Here is a 15,459-nt window from a genome sequence, read left to right as displayed (position 1 = left end):
ATTTTCATGCTTGATCTCTACGAAATTTTCTTTTGCTTTTACAGCATTTTGTGATGCACATCTCATCACCCACACAATTTTGATGGTGCACATTATCACCAACATGATATTCTCGGAGCACTTCTCTCCGCACAACTAATCCTCGACATTTTTTTATTGATGCACTTCTCATCAATTACTTGATCTTGTTGATGCACATTATCATCAACTTACATTCAATGGAGCACATCTCTCCATTAACTCTCTTTGACATTGTCCTCCAATTGACCATGTCACCTTGCATCATACCAAACATCTTTGGTATTATCTTGGAAACCATTTCTGCATTGATTACGACTTCCACACCTTCATGGGCTAAAAGGGAACCCATCAACGACACACCACACTAACCATTACTTCCATGGTTAAACACACAAAAAAAATACTCACAAAAATATTTCACTCGAAAAAAAAAATATTGCTCTTAAACAATGAGATCAAGCAGCGTTGCTTGTCTCCTTACTCGATATTTTTTTTTTTAATACTCTCTATCTCTCTCTTTTTTCCTCTTTTTCTTCATCTCTTTTCCTTCCCTTTTTTTTTTTCTCTTATCCCGGATCTAACCTGAAAGATCAAGTAATTGATGAGAAGTGCATCATTCACTGTCCATTCACCGAAAATCACATCTCTAGCCCCGACCCACTCTAATCCTCCCGGCGTTTAGCCGCCCCTCCTCCCGTCCCGTCGGCCCTTCCCCTTACCCCTTGAACCACCACCCTCGTGAACTCACCATCCATGTATATATTCAAATTAAAGCGTAAGGTTGGTGGTAATGGTGGTTGTTTGGTGATTGCGGGTGGCGAATTAGTGATTGCGGGTGGCAAATTGGTGATGAGGTGGAGATGGGTGCTCCAGCTGACGGTTTAGGCTGGTGGTGATGGTGGTTGTTTGGTGTTGTGGCCTTTGCGTGTGGTTGTTTGGCAAAGCAAGGAGCTGTAGTGTGTGTTACTGCAGTGCAGGGGCGGCTGGCCGGTGGGAGGATGGAGTGGTGTGGGTTTTCCAGCGAAGAGGGGAATGGGGTTGCTGGGTTCGGTGGCTGATGGGCGGTGGGGATGGGGTGGTCAGGGAAGGAGGAAGGATGGTGGGGCTGGGTTTCTGAATTTTTTTTTTTAATTATTTTTGTTTTTTTAATAATTAAAAAAATTATTGACGTATTAATAGTTGACACGTGGCATATAACTCACAAAAACCGGTCATCAACAGGTAATGGATCTGTTATTGAAGGTGGGGTACAAAGGTTGGATTTTTGTGGGATTAATGGAAGGTTAGATTTTTAAGAAAATACCGAGCAAAAGTTGGATTTTTAATTTCCAATTTTCCTTAATTAGAACTAGAAACAATTAGAAATGAATAGTGTTTCAATTAATCTGAAATAGAACTACTTATTTTTTTAATCAACCAAAAACTGTGCCATAATAAAAAAAAATTAAAAAAAATAAATAAATGTTACTAAGGCCTTGTTTGGTTCACCTTATTTTTGCTGATCTGATCTGGTCTGGTCTAATCTGGTCTGGTCTGATCTGATTTGATCTAATCTGGTCTAATCTGATTGTCTGATTTGACCAAACTTTGACCTTAAGTGTACGATAATCTATAAGGAAAAAATGTATCAAGTGAGATCTTGTTAGATTTGTAATAATGTATAGTTTATTAATATGTAATTTTCACAATTTATTTCAATACGAAATTAAAGATATTTAACGATAAAAAACCGTACATAAAATGATGTTCTGATCAGAACTTATTTTTTCTGATTTGATCTGATCTAAACTTATTTTTTCTTGTGAAATAAGTAAAAATAAGGTGAACTAAACTTATTTTGATCTGAACTTATTTTTTTCTGATTTGATCTGATCTAAACTTATTTTTTCTTGTAAAATAAGTAAAAATAAGGTGAATTAAACTTATTTGATCTGATCTAAACTTATATATTGCACCATTTTACCTCTTCCCATTTATTCAAAACATTTAATCATTACGTTCTCTGTTGTCCTAAAAAAGACCTTAAAAAGTCTTGCCAAAAAGAGAATACTGTATGGAGTATATTTTAAGGAAGATTGCTCCATTTTAATTTGAGTGATGATTGAACAATAATTGCTTTTCAAGAAATCTCCTTTTCATCATTATTCACGTGATCTTGTCAAAAATATTACTCGTAGAATTATTACCTGCTCTCTATAATTTTTTTTAATGTTTTGAACTTTATGGCTTTCAATGTATGATAATGACATATAATTAGATATTCTAAATATTAAGGCTTATTTCACATTGTTTTTCATTTTCAATTTTTAATTTTTTGGAAAATAAAAAAATTAAAAATAGAAAATAAGAAAAAGGTGATTTCTTCTATAGTCAGTTTTCAATATTATGGTGATTGTATTACGTAATAAATTTGGCCAATTTTTCATTTATTTTTTTTACATATAATTAGGATCGTAATCAAACCAGATCAAACTGTATTTTAGCGGTTTGATTTGGTTTACGGTTTATAAATTATGGTTTGGTTTCGAATTTTTTGTAAATACGGTTTACAGTTTAGTTTGATTTTTCAAAAACTATAAATCAAATCAAACCGTAAACCAATAAACCGTATTTTAATATATATATATATATATATATATATATATATATATATATATATATATATATAATTTTTAAATACAAAATTAATTGTTATACATTATAAAAAAATAAAAATTAAAACATGAAAAATTAAAAAAATACTATACGATCACGATTCTCATAATGTAGCCCCTGATTATTGTCACTCTTGTCATGTTGCTGCCAATTATTAATGACTATAATGTAGTTTTTTATTTTTTTTTTGTTTGTTTGCATTATGAATTTATGATTGTTATGTACGTAGTATTATTTTTATTATGTGTTAGCACTTGATTAGTTGATTGTTATTTTTATTGTAACTTTGTAGTACAATTTAATCCCTTTGGCTAATTATTTAAAGTTTATTATAAATTAATGAAATACTAATTGACAATTTTTAGGAAAAAAATGCCGTCTCATCATAAACCGCACCAAACCCCAAGTTTATTACGGTTTGGTTTGGTTCGTTTTCAATACTAATATGGTTTAGTGTGGTTTGAAAAATTGACCATACCGTATTTTACGGTTTGGTTTGGTTTGGACTCAAACCGCACCAAACCAGACCATATTCACCCCTACGTATAATGGTTAATTTTGAAAAACAAAAAACTCCAATGATACCAAATGAACCCTTAATATTCTGAATTATATTTCAAGTTGAATTTAACAAAATTTCATAATATGAGTTCACACACTATACAATTAGTGGATATGTTATAAATGCAGTTCCATACGTGGCTAGCTACATCGTGTGGTCGGGGTTACTTGGCTATGGGTTATTTGATCAGTCAGATGTTAGTCGATCAGGGTACTTGTCAAGGGTTACTTAGTCGGTCAAGGGTTACTTGGTCGATCAGGGGTTACTTAGTCAGAGTTACCTGGTCAATTAGGGGTTACTTGTTCGGTCAAGTGTTATTCTTACTATCTTATATATTTATCTTTCACAATTGTTCATTATATTTTGGTGTATAAAATGCCACAACGGCGAGTGATGAGAATCGATATCAGGATCTTTTATAATCAAGAGAAAAGTTGTAACTACTTGAGCTTTGTTTCACTCTCATTATATTATTGGTTTAGGACATGTTCTCTTCAGTTCAATTTCTAATTTCCTTCTCTCATAAACAATTCAGTTCAGCTCATTAAATCAGAACGGGCCCTAAATTAGGAATGGCAATGGATCGGATGCGGCTAAGTCCGAATCCGATTCGTTTAGTAAACAAGCCCTGGACTCAAATCTGAATCCGAAAAGTCCGAGTCCCAATCCGATTCGATTCATATTTTTTGGATCCGAATCCGGCCCGTTTATTCAGACCTCCAAATGATCCGAATAATTTTTTTTGTAATGTATGATAAACCTATAATTGCTTGTATTTTCCCGAATAAACTTTATTACTTACTCCCTATAACATATTGGTGCATAAAAAATTAGGATAAACATAGACTAAAAAGTCTAAACATAACACATTTAAATTAGTGTTAATTAAGTTACATAGCAAAGCATGCAATTTTCTTAAGTCATAATTAAAGCATATCCTCATATTCGGACTCGGATCGAATCGAACTCGATCGCACTTTGCGCGCAGGATCCAAGTCCGATCCGCCTCCTATTTGGATTCGGATCTATGTTATCGGATTCGAATTCGGATTATTTTAAAAACGGATTAGGATCGAATTTATTTTCTTCGGATCGGGTCGAATTCGAATCGGACTCGGATTGAATTGTGATCCCTACCCTAAATGTTTTGTTTTGGATGTAAGAATTATAGTTTGGATATAAAATAATTGAGGTTATTAGTTGACAACGTAAAGTATTTTTTTGTTCATTTCTTAAGATTTTTTTTATTTTTTTATTTTTCTTTTTCTATATATAAAATCATTTGTGCAAATTAGTAAATTATGAACATTACATACGTAGATTCTCTTATACAATGCAATCGAATTTATAATATTACTTTTTTTTGCGCGTTTACTCAAACAATGCCTAAAAAAGATTTATACTTAAAATTTTAATTGGTGATATTAATGGTAATTACTCTACCTTGTGACATTTAGGGCCTGTTCCGATTAAGTGAACTGAGTTGAACTGAAATGAACTGAATATTTTATGAGAGGAGGAAATTAAGATAAGAATTAAATTGAATTTAATAGAGCTGAACTGAAAATAAGTTGAAGAGAACAGACCCTTACAAGTTACAACCGGCACAATTTACAAATGAGGTTTTCTTCAAAGCCACCATCATGACGATTTCCGCTGCTTACCTTCGGCCGCAAGATTATTCATTCATTTAGTTTTGTCTTTATTCCCTTCGTAATTCTTATTCGTAATTCTTCACAAGTTAAGGTATAACTTTTTCCTTTTCTTTGACTTTGGGCAAAGACGACAAACAAGACAACCTAACCCAGAAAACACAATCAAGAATGAAATATTTCCTACTAATTATTCTAGATTAAGTTCTTGTTTAGTTCAACTTATTTTTAGTTATTTTTTATTTACAAATTATCGTACATCTAAGGTCAAATTGTAGTTAAATTAGACAATAAGATTAGTTCAGATCAGATCAAATCAGATTAAATCGGCAAAATAAGATAAACTAAACAGGGCATAAGAGAAAGACAATTATGGAAATTGGGTGAGTTTTTTGAGATCTATTGTCATTCCTATTTCCTACAATGTTATTAATGGTTTCCAATGACACTGTTGTTAATTAAATTTTAGATTAGACTTTTTGGCATAAATGCCAAATCTTTAGCACATACTCATTTTTATTTATTTATTTATTTTTTGAAAAGTAAGATACACATACTTATTGATGGGATCATGGGTAGGGGTGCAAATGAACCAAGCCGATCAATAAACTACTCGTGTTCGAGCTCGGTTGAAGCTCGTTCATGTTCGTTTATTTAATAAATGAGCCGAGTTTGAACAAATTTTGAAGCTCCTTTAATAAATGAGGTTGGACACGAACATAGATATGATCGTTCAAATATGTTCATGAACAACTCGTTTATTTATTTTCACGAACTATTGGTTTGTTTATATTCATGAATTATTGATTCATTCACATTTGTTAATTTAATTCTTAAGTTTATACGGTGTGATTAAGGGTCTGTTCTCTTCAGATTATTTTCAGTTCAGTTCAGTTTAGTTCTTAATTTCCTTCTCTCATACAATATTCAGTTCAGTTCAGTTCAGTTCAGTTCAGCTCAGCTCCAATAAGTTCAGTTCAGTTCAGTCAATTAGAACAGGCCCTAAGATTTAATTATTATGCTATTTTTGAGATTTTCAAATGTCAAAAGTACGAAACTTGTTTATTATAAAAACTCGTTAATTATTAAGCTCGTTCATGAATCACTCATTTATCAACTCGTTTAATAAACGAGCTGTTCGTGAACATACATTGTACTAAATGATCCGAGCTTCAACAGATTTTTGAGCTTGCTTGAAAGCTCGGGTTCGTGCTCGAACTCGCCTAAGTTAAATGAAGTAAACATGAACAAGGTAGTACTCGACTCGACACGGCTCATTTACACCCCTAATCATGGGAGTATCATACTTCCTCCGTTCTAGTAAAGCTATCAATTCGGGTAAACGGGTCAGGTTTGGGTTGGGTAAGAGTGGGTCGGGTCAACTCGGGTTGGGTCAATTCGGGTTAATGCCATAACCAATGCGGGTCGGGTTCGGGTTGGGTCATGCTTGAGTCAGGTCACGTCGGGTCATACATCTTATCGGGTTTGGGTCGAGTTTAGGTCGAGTTAATAATAGGCTGGGTTACATCTGGGTCGGGTGAACAATAGGTCGGGTTTAATTCGGATTTCACGGGTTAAAACGGGTTAGGGTAATTATCGGGTTCGAGTCGGGTTCGGTTCAAGTCAATAATTTGCGGGTTAGAATCAGGTCGGGTCATTCTCGGGTTTGAGTCGGGTTCGGTTCAAGTCAATAATTTGCGGGTTATAATCAGGTCGGTTCATTTTCAAGTCGGGTCATTCTCGGGTTCGGTTCAAGTCAATAATTTGCGGGTTACAATCAGGTTGTTGTCATTTCCAAGTCGGGTCATTCTCGGGTTCAAGTCGGGTTATGTTCAAGTCAATAATTTGCGGGTTACAATCTGGTCGGGTCATATTCGGGTTCAACTAACTATAAATAGATAATTATCATTTTTATCAAGCTAATTATTTCCTTTGACTATAATATATATGGCAGCATACTAGGGAACTATAGTCTATAATTTAGGAAGATAATTATCTCCTTTGACTATACAACAAATCTATACTATATATTTAACTCTTAAATTTGGGGATGATGCTCCTTTCTTTTGCTAGCCTGGACCGACATGGTCTCCTTAGACAAAATGCTTTGATCAACAATAATAAGGTGGTCTAAATTGCATTTAAGGTGACTTGAAATCGGGTCAGGAACAATTTGGGTTGAATTTAGGTCGGGTCAATAACAAGTCATGTTGATTTCGAGTCGGGTTAGTAACAGATCGGGTTGAATTTTTGGGTCGGGTTAGTAATAGGTCGAGTAAAATTCAGGTCGGGTTAATAAAAAGTCGGGTTGAATTTGGGTCGGGTCAATAACAAGTCGGGTTTGTAATAGGTCGGGTTAAATTCAGGTCGGGTCAAGAACGGGTCGGGTTGAATTCATGTAGGGTTAGTAACAAGTCGAGTTAAATTCGGGTTTTGACGGGTTAAAACAGGTTTGGGTCAATTTCGGATCAAGTCGGGTTCGGTTCAGGTCAATAATTTACGGGTTATATTCGGGTCGGGTCATCTCCAGGTCGGTTCATGTTCGGGTTCGGGTCTCACATACTCGGATAAACTCGGGTCTAGGGTTGGTTTCGGGTCCGGTTAGGGTCACCATTTTTTCAGGTTTAGATGGGTCGGTTAATAATCGGGTTCGGGTCGGGTCAGCTTTTGACAGCTCTACGTTCTAGTAATATTGCAATAATTGGACTTTTACACTATTTATCATGCTTATTTGACCATATATATGATTTATACGTAAAATAAAAAAGTCATGTGGTCTCTTGTTAGATTCCTCTCGTAAATTACTTTTACAATATCAACTTTTTATAATTTTTACTCTTATATAATTATAGATATTTAACATATAAAATATGCTTTGGGATGGATAATTTCATCATTATTACAATATTTGTGGAACAGAGGAAGTATTTTATAAGAATCATACAATCCTTTGCAACTTTTAAAATAACTAAATGAAACACAACTTTTACAATAAGGTGGGTGTAAAATAAATATTTGCTCCGTTCTTTTTTTACTTGACCCGCTTTAACTTTTACATTATTTACCACCCCTCCTTTGACCTTTTTATGTGAATACTCCCTCCGTCCCAAATTACTCGCAACGGTTTGACTTTTTGCACTATTCACACATTTCACTTTGACCATCTTTTTTAGCTATTATATGAAAGTCAATGTAATCATGTAAGATGTTGTTGGGTCTATTTTAATGTACAGTTTTTTAATATAAACTTTTTATAACTTATTTAAATATATAATAAAAGATATCAACGGTCAAACATGTACATCGGCAAGCGTGTCCAGTCAAAATGTTGCAAGTAAACTGGGACAGAGGGAGTAATTTGTAAGAAAAAACATATTCATGTGAGATCTTTTTGAATTCGTCTTAATAAATACTATTATAATATACTACATCTGCTTCCTATTACTCGCATCAAACATAGGTTTTGCGAACTCCTAAGCAATAGATCTTAAGCATGATTATTGAAAAATAAAGGCATATACTTGAGTATTAATCTAACCAAAAAAAAAAATACACTAAATAACCCCATCACCAGCAGCACCGAAACCACTCATCACCATCACCACCACAAAACACCAAACCTGTCACCACCACCCATCATAAAACACCGAACCAATCACCACCAAGCCGCACAAAACACCGAACCAACCACCAGCAACAGCCGCAGAAAACACCAAACAAACCCACGAACCTACCAACCCACGAATCTAGAAAACCCACTAACCCACGAAACCCCAGCAAACCCACTAACCCGCGAACCCTCTATCATCAATTAAAGCTTTAAATGGTTAAATTAGAGTTTTTATGGTAAAATTTAACTATGAAACCTTCAAATTTGAGCTTAGCGGCAATGAGGAAACAACAACCAAAAAAAAAAAAAAAAAAAAGAAAAAAAAAAGAAAAAAAAAGAAAGAGGTAGAAAATGGAGGCGGCAACAAGAAAGGGACAACGATAATCGATGGTAGTAGTGATCGGTGGACGGTGGTAGTGGTTGCCATTGAAGGTGATGGTTGAATGTAGATGTTTAATTATGAAGAAAGAGAGAAAAATTATGAAAGAAGGTGTTGAATGTAGATGCAAGAGAATGAATTTGGTGGTAAGGGTGAAATTAATTAACCTTGGGGTTTAATGTAATGAGATTAGATTTGTAGTTTAATTAGGATTTTATTTTATTTTTTAAAAAAAAGTAAGGGTATTTTTGTCATTTTGCACAAAAAAAACTTACTAATAAAAGAAAAGAAATTATTTTGTTGCGAGTGATGTGAAGCACCCATTTTAGGCAAATATTGCGAGTAAAAAGAAGCAGATGAAGTATAACTATTATAATTTTTACTTATGGAGAATTAAAGTTATTGATCGTTAAAGTTTTGCATTGACAAATGTGATAAAAGAAATAGAGCAAGTAAAAAAAAACAGAGGAAGTATTGTATACCAAACGTAAAGTTAGCTTGATATAGTGAGCATATATATTCTTATACCACATCGATCACCCAGTAAAAGTGACCATATTACAATTTACTACCCCCGTTTCATGTTTTTTGCAACTTTGCAATATTTTATATCTCACAAATAATGCCCAAAGTTGCAAAAAACATGAAACGGAGGTAGTATAAAATTTATCCCTTAATGTCATAAGCGCATAACAAGTTATGTTTTACGTGAAAACCAGTTAAATTTACTCAAAATTGGTTTACATTAACCTACAACTAGCCAATCTACAACAAAATTACATCTCAATGTACCCAAACTTTATGTGAAAAACAACCTTCTAAAAATTTATTTGACAACTTAAAAGTTAAAACCATATAAGGCATTTAGTACGTGGGAAAAGAAATTTGGAAAATAGGGCCAATTATGTTTAATCAAAAAAAAAAAAAAAAAAAAAGAAAAGAAAAAGGTTGAACAATATCCCAAGCAACATTCACCAAAATTCACCACCTAATTCAACAAGGAACCTCATTGAATAATACGAAGTATCCACCTATAATTTACTCAGGAGTCTTTATAATTAGTGAAGTATCATTTGCACTGATTACTCAGTCTACTCCTTCAATTCTTCAAACTCTAGAAATATTTTTTCCGACCCAATTGAATTTAGTAGTTAAAAAGAAGACTTCGATAGTAGAGAGGTTTCTAGAAATTCAGCGAAGACCGGGAAATTGGAGATGGGAGGAAGAACAAACGAGAAGAAAAAGAAAAAGAAAATGAGAGTGACGGTGACAACGACATGAAGTCAGAGAAGCAGAGGAGAGAGTGATGACCAGGATTTCAAAAGAGAAAAACGTCATGATGACGGCTGTGAACAATGATGATTATTTATTGGCCAGCTGAAGCTTTTACAATGGCTTCAATGGGAATTCAGAGTACGCTGTCAGTGGAGAGTGAGAGTACTAACTTTAAAAAAAAAAAAAAAAAAAAATAGTAAACAGGAAAAGAAGGGAACTAAACTTCACCATGAGATTGTAATAAGTTGTTCATTATTTACAAAGTGCATATTATTTTATAACACTATTCAGTAATCAGTAGTATGCCAAAACTTTGACAACTAAAGGCCTCTTCCTCTTACGTTTTATGAATGTCATCTATAACAGAAATCATGTGTATATAATACAGAGTACTATCTAACCTGCTGCAGACAGAACTACTGAAGCGATACGCCTTTGAAGTCTTTGTCAGTGAGATTTCGTACTTTCTGATTGACATAGTCATAGAACTTGCGTACAATGAAACCAGGGCATTCTTTACGGTCAGGCACTGGCTTGTGAAGAGGCACAAGATGTATCACACACTCATGCATTACGGAGATAGCAGGGACTTCATCAAGGTGACAACTGTAGAAAAGCTCCCTTGCATCATTCGACTCCCATGTTCCACCTCCCGTTTTCTGGACTTCTTCAGGGCGAAAAAATCGTTGTGCTCTAACCATTAAATCCTCTCCATCAATTTGGAAAATGTCCTAGCAGGCAGAGATTAAAAAATATAAATAAATAAATAAATAAAAAAACAAAACTCAATTCTAAAGCATGCAGCTACTAATTTTACAGTGAACCAAACTGCCAGAGGGGACATGGTCAACATTAACATCTAGCTAACCATATACTCCTTGATATATAAGATAGAGAGAGAATCCATCAATCAAACAAATACAACATACAAAGCAATATTGTAGAAACACCAACTTTTTTCCACCAAAACATGGGGAAAATCACTTAGCATTGCAAGGGTATGCTAGTTAGTTTACACTGAGGCCTTGTTTGGTTACACTTTACTAATGGTGGAAATAGAAATTCATGGGAAGTGAGTATATGCATAGTTGTTTGGTTGACATCTATGTGGGAAGTTGAATTTCCTTGGTAAATGGGAATTTAATTCCCCAACTTCGCCTTGGTCAATCAAAATTCCCTCGTGTATTTTTGTATAAAATTAAAATTTTACCCTCATAAAATTGGAGAAGGCGGGATACTTTTTTTCACTTTCCCTCCTCTTCTGCTAAAAAGTGGCCCTATTATCTTTTTCCAATTAACCCATAGCAATTTCCCTTCAATTGTAGAAAGAGAAAGAGCTCAACACTTTGGTTCATCTCCTTCGCTCCTTGTAATCAACAGGTAACAAAATTTTTTTTTTTTTAAATATTTTTTATTTTTAAATTCCTCTCCTCCTTTTCCTTGTCATAAATATGCTACTTGTTAATAATTTGTGATGAATTGGTTTTGCATAGTTATCTCTCCTCTTGTGATAATACCATACAGATGGCCTTGAAATATCAGATTATATAAAACATTAAAACATAAAGGTCAAAAAAGAAGGATCTACACACACACATTGTAATGGACCGAGTAATTGGGCCTGCTATTAAGCCACCTATTCTCAAGCAATATTAGAGGAGGGGTAAGGTTGTCCAACCCAGCCCTCCACCGATCACTACAGCAGTAACAACTGAGGAGGTGGCGCTAGTGGACAAAGGCAATTAACAGAAGCAGAGGGCAGGAGCAACATTGGTAGTGGAACCTTGGCAAAACAATGGCAGTGAATGAAGACAAGAATTAAGGACAGCTAGCAAGTACTAAGTTGTAACCCTTGTGTATAAATTAGGAGGTTAGGGTAAGAAGGAAGTTATGTGATTAGACTGATTTAAATTGAGCTTTGTATCTTAAAGATACTATCTTGGAGAGTGGTAGGCTGAAGCTACCATTTGCTTTTCTTTTCATCAATGAAACACCATTGCTAGTTGCCTTATTTGCTCTGTTTTATTGTTGTTCTTCTCTGTTTTCGTGAGTATTAGTGTAGGTGAGGGTTGAGTCCCTCACACACATCTACACTTAATTGAATGAAAGTATACCAATAGGCAATAGTCCAACAATAGTGAAACATCATTGCTAGCAAGGCTTAGAAGCTATAAATGTAATCATGTATTTGGTTTCCCTTGACCCGGCATTCTTTACATTAGTAAAGAGAACACTCAAAGAATGTAAAATACTACCACTACCCCCTTTTGTTTGCCCCAATTTCCTTTATGTTTGTCTCTATGAGTTTGCGACTTTGCCCCGTGCTATAAATGGTACAGGGATCACCAGTTTCCTCTCACATTCACACTACATTGGTCCCACCAAAATTCTCTCCTCTAATTTCACCCAACCAAGATTTTAAAAAGTAACAAAACCCAATGAGGCTAACAAAAGAGGGATGGAGTGAGAATGCTCCAGTAACTTAATAACAGCCCAAACCCACCTGACATTGCTGCTTGATGATGTGTTACCTGATTTGTCTAGAGTTGAAAAGGTAATCCAGCGCACGTTACTTAGAGAAAATGAGAATAATGAGATAACATGGATGAGCATAAATAGGGGCACTTTCTCAGAAACATCACACGGCAAAGAACCTACACAAGGTCATTAAGAAACTGCTAGAGTAATTGGCCACTTGCATAAACTTCCAGCAAATATAGTCCAAATCCGTCTGACCTTGAAAAGCAAATATTTATAGGAAATCAATGAATTGAAGGAAACCACAAGTCCTACTACTGAAGTAGAAAACAATAATGGTATTTTAAAGCCTTAAAGGTCTCTTATTCATCAACACTTTCTATACCAAGAACATTTATCCTAGTGCTCTCACACAGGATAAGCAACCAAGATTTACCCCGTCTAAAATTAATAACATGCTCTGTGCACTATCAAACAAGTTATCATCCTATACAGAAAGAGTTCAATATATATTTGTATCTGAAATGAAAGTTAACATGCCAAAGAACAAGAAACAAGGTATGCCTACCTTTATGATTGTAACAGAAGGCTTGACTTTCCCCTCCTCTGGTGTCACAAGTATACTATCCTCCTGCATACAAAAGCCATTTGTTGATAACACAGTTTTATAAAAAGGGAACAGAGTTGTTCAAACTTCAAACGAAATCCTTCGTTTGTTTGGATGTTAGGTTGAAAAGGGAGAACGAAGAAATAGAAGAAAAAAAAATCAAATATTGCCCTCTTTGAATGGATTAAATCCTACCAAAGTTATGTAAAATGCAAAGAAACTTGCCCCTGCAAGACTCAAAAGGAGTATGCGTGAAATGCAAAGAAGCCTGTGTTCCTAATCTCTAAAGTCTAAAGGACGAGATCAAAGATGAAAGAGAAAAGATAGAATGATATGCCCTTCACACTGCTATAATTGCTCCTCATGATATAACTTTTCATCTATGCTATTCCGACACTTAATTCCACATACACAACACTTGCTCTTTACAAATAAAATTCCTTGACAAACATGATTTTCAACCTTATATTCAACCTTAAGATTCAGCACACTATCAATTTATCCCTTGAAACTGAATAATATAGCTTTACATTTCTTCACATCCCTCAACCTCAACAATATTACCTATCCTTTACAGTCTATATTTCCATTACCAAATCTAATTATTAGGGATATCAATCCTTCACAAATCCATGATATCCCAAAGATTGCACTAACAAAGCAGCAATAGAAAAGGAAAAAAGTGGCAGAAATATAGAGATCTTCAAGTATATTTTGCAAGTTATGCGTTAGAAGCAGACAGTAAAAAGTAATCATCTTTCTGAAAAATCAATTGAATATCCCATTATCTAATCAAAATTCAAACCATAAACCCCATATTCTAAACTCAAACAACAAACCCAGATTATAAAATCAAACAATAAACCTAAATAAGGGGGCAAACCAACAATCCAAATAAATAAATAAAACCCTAAAAATATGAGAAACGAAAGAAGAACTTACAAGATGAAAACGATTTCCATCAAATTTAAAAGCCCTATAATGTTTTTTTCTCTGAACCCCATCATCAGAAACCCTAATTACCGCGCCAATTGGCTGAGCACCATCATCGTCTTCGGAATCATCTTGGTCAGTGTCACTGTAATTTCTGGATTGTTCATCAATTGTGGGTTCTACGATTTCATTAAGGAGCTTCGTCTTCTTGATTTCAGCACTGTAATGGTCGTCTTCATGCTTCTCTAATGCCTTGCTTGCCACCATTTTCGTTCTCTTTTTCTGCAGAAAATAGGGTTTTACCCGTCAAATATTCGGAAGATTACAAGTACGACGAAGTACAGGACTTCATCATTTACTATCTAATTGACAGATCGGCTGTTAAAATAAACCCGATCCGTAAAACCTAACCTGATTGAGTAAATTGACTAGTGACCCGATTTTTTAAAACGGGTATTTTGCCAAAAAAAAAAAGGGGGGGTAAAATGAAGACCATACTGAACCGGCACCTCTCATAGCTTTAGCCATCCCAACTCTGCAGATCGATGCTTGAGAGTAGAGGGAAAAGAGTTATGTACACTCGGGTAATTTGCTCATAGCAAAATTTAATGAGTGAATAATCCGGGTGTACGATACACTCGGGTGTATATAACAAATTTTGTAGAGGGGGAGGTTAGGAAATCCCTCTACACTCAAGCATTTTGTAGTTAGTGGGACTTGAACTTGTGACCTCAAAGTCACAAGGTGAATTCCCTACCAAGCTTGGTTATATTGGCAAAATATTACTCCTATGAAAATTATAAACGGAGTAGTACTTGTACTTGAAAAATACACGTCCATATGACTTATACTTCCTCCGTTTCTCTATACTTGCAACACTTCCCTAAAATGAAAATGTCACAATACTTGCAACAAACTAAAATTAGAAAGTTGTTTTGTTAAAAGTTGTATTACTTTCCTTATTTTAATCACATGACCCACTATATTGTACTCTTAACCATCTATCACCCTCATTTTAATTGTATTAAATCACATGAGCCCCACTTTTCTTAAATACCGTGAAAAAGTGTATGTTGCATGTATAAAAAAACAGAGGAAGTATAAGATACCATTCGATAATGGCCATGTTTGGTAATTAGAGTTTGATTAAAAAAAATAATAATTAAAAAAAAAAAAGAAGTTTATATGACCAAGTTAGTTGTTTGACTACTTGAATAATCTAATTGGGTTGTTTGGTAAAAGAGCCTTTATAAATGAGTTGATTTAGGCAAATCAACTAGTTTATAA

At 34.4% G+C, this 15,459-nt stretch overlaps 1 protein-coding gene across 1 annotated transcript; it reads right to left on the bottom strand.

Moving 5' to 3' along the window:
- Window positions 1-10,367: 10,367 nt before the first annotated feature.
- On the bottom strand, window positions 10,368-14,517 carry LOC145569134 (protein REPRESSOR OF VERNALIZATION 1-like). Its single transcript, XM_081628498.1, has 3 exons — window positions 14,182-14,517; window positions 13,201-13,263; window positions 10,368-10,885 (listed from the first exon to the last, which is right to left on the bottom strand). Exons 1-3 carry the CDS (start codon window positions 14,437-14,439, stop codon window positions 10,571-10,573), a joined length of 636 nt encoding a protein of 211 aa, XP_081484624.1. The 5' UTR covers window positions 14,440-14,517; the 3' UTR covers window positions 10,368-10,570.
- Between the last annotated feature and the right edge of the window lie 942 nt (window positions 14,518-15,459).

Source organism: Chenopodium album, chromosome 11 (assembly GCF_948465745.1).
Source record: "Chenopodium album chromosome 11, dcCheAlbu1.1, whole genome shotgun sequence".
NCBI classification, from domain to species: Eukaryota; Viridiplantae; Streptophyta; class Magnoliopsida; order Caryophyllales; family Amaranthaceae; genus Chenopodium; species Chenopodium album.
This window is presented reverse-complemented; position numbering and strand designations above follow the sequence as displayed.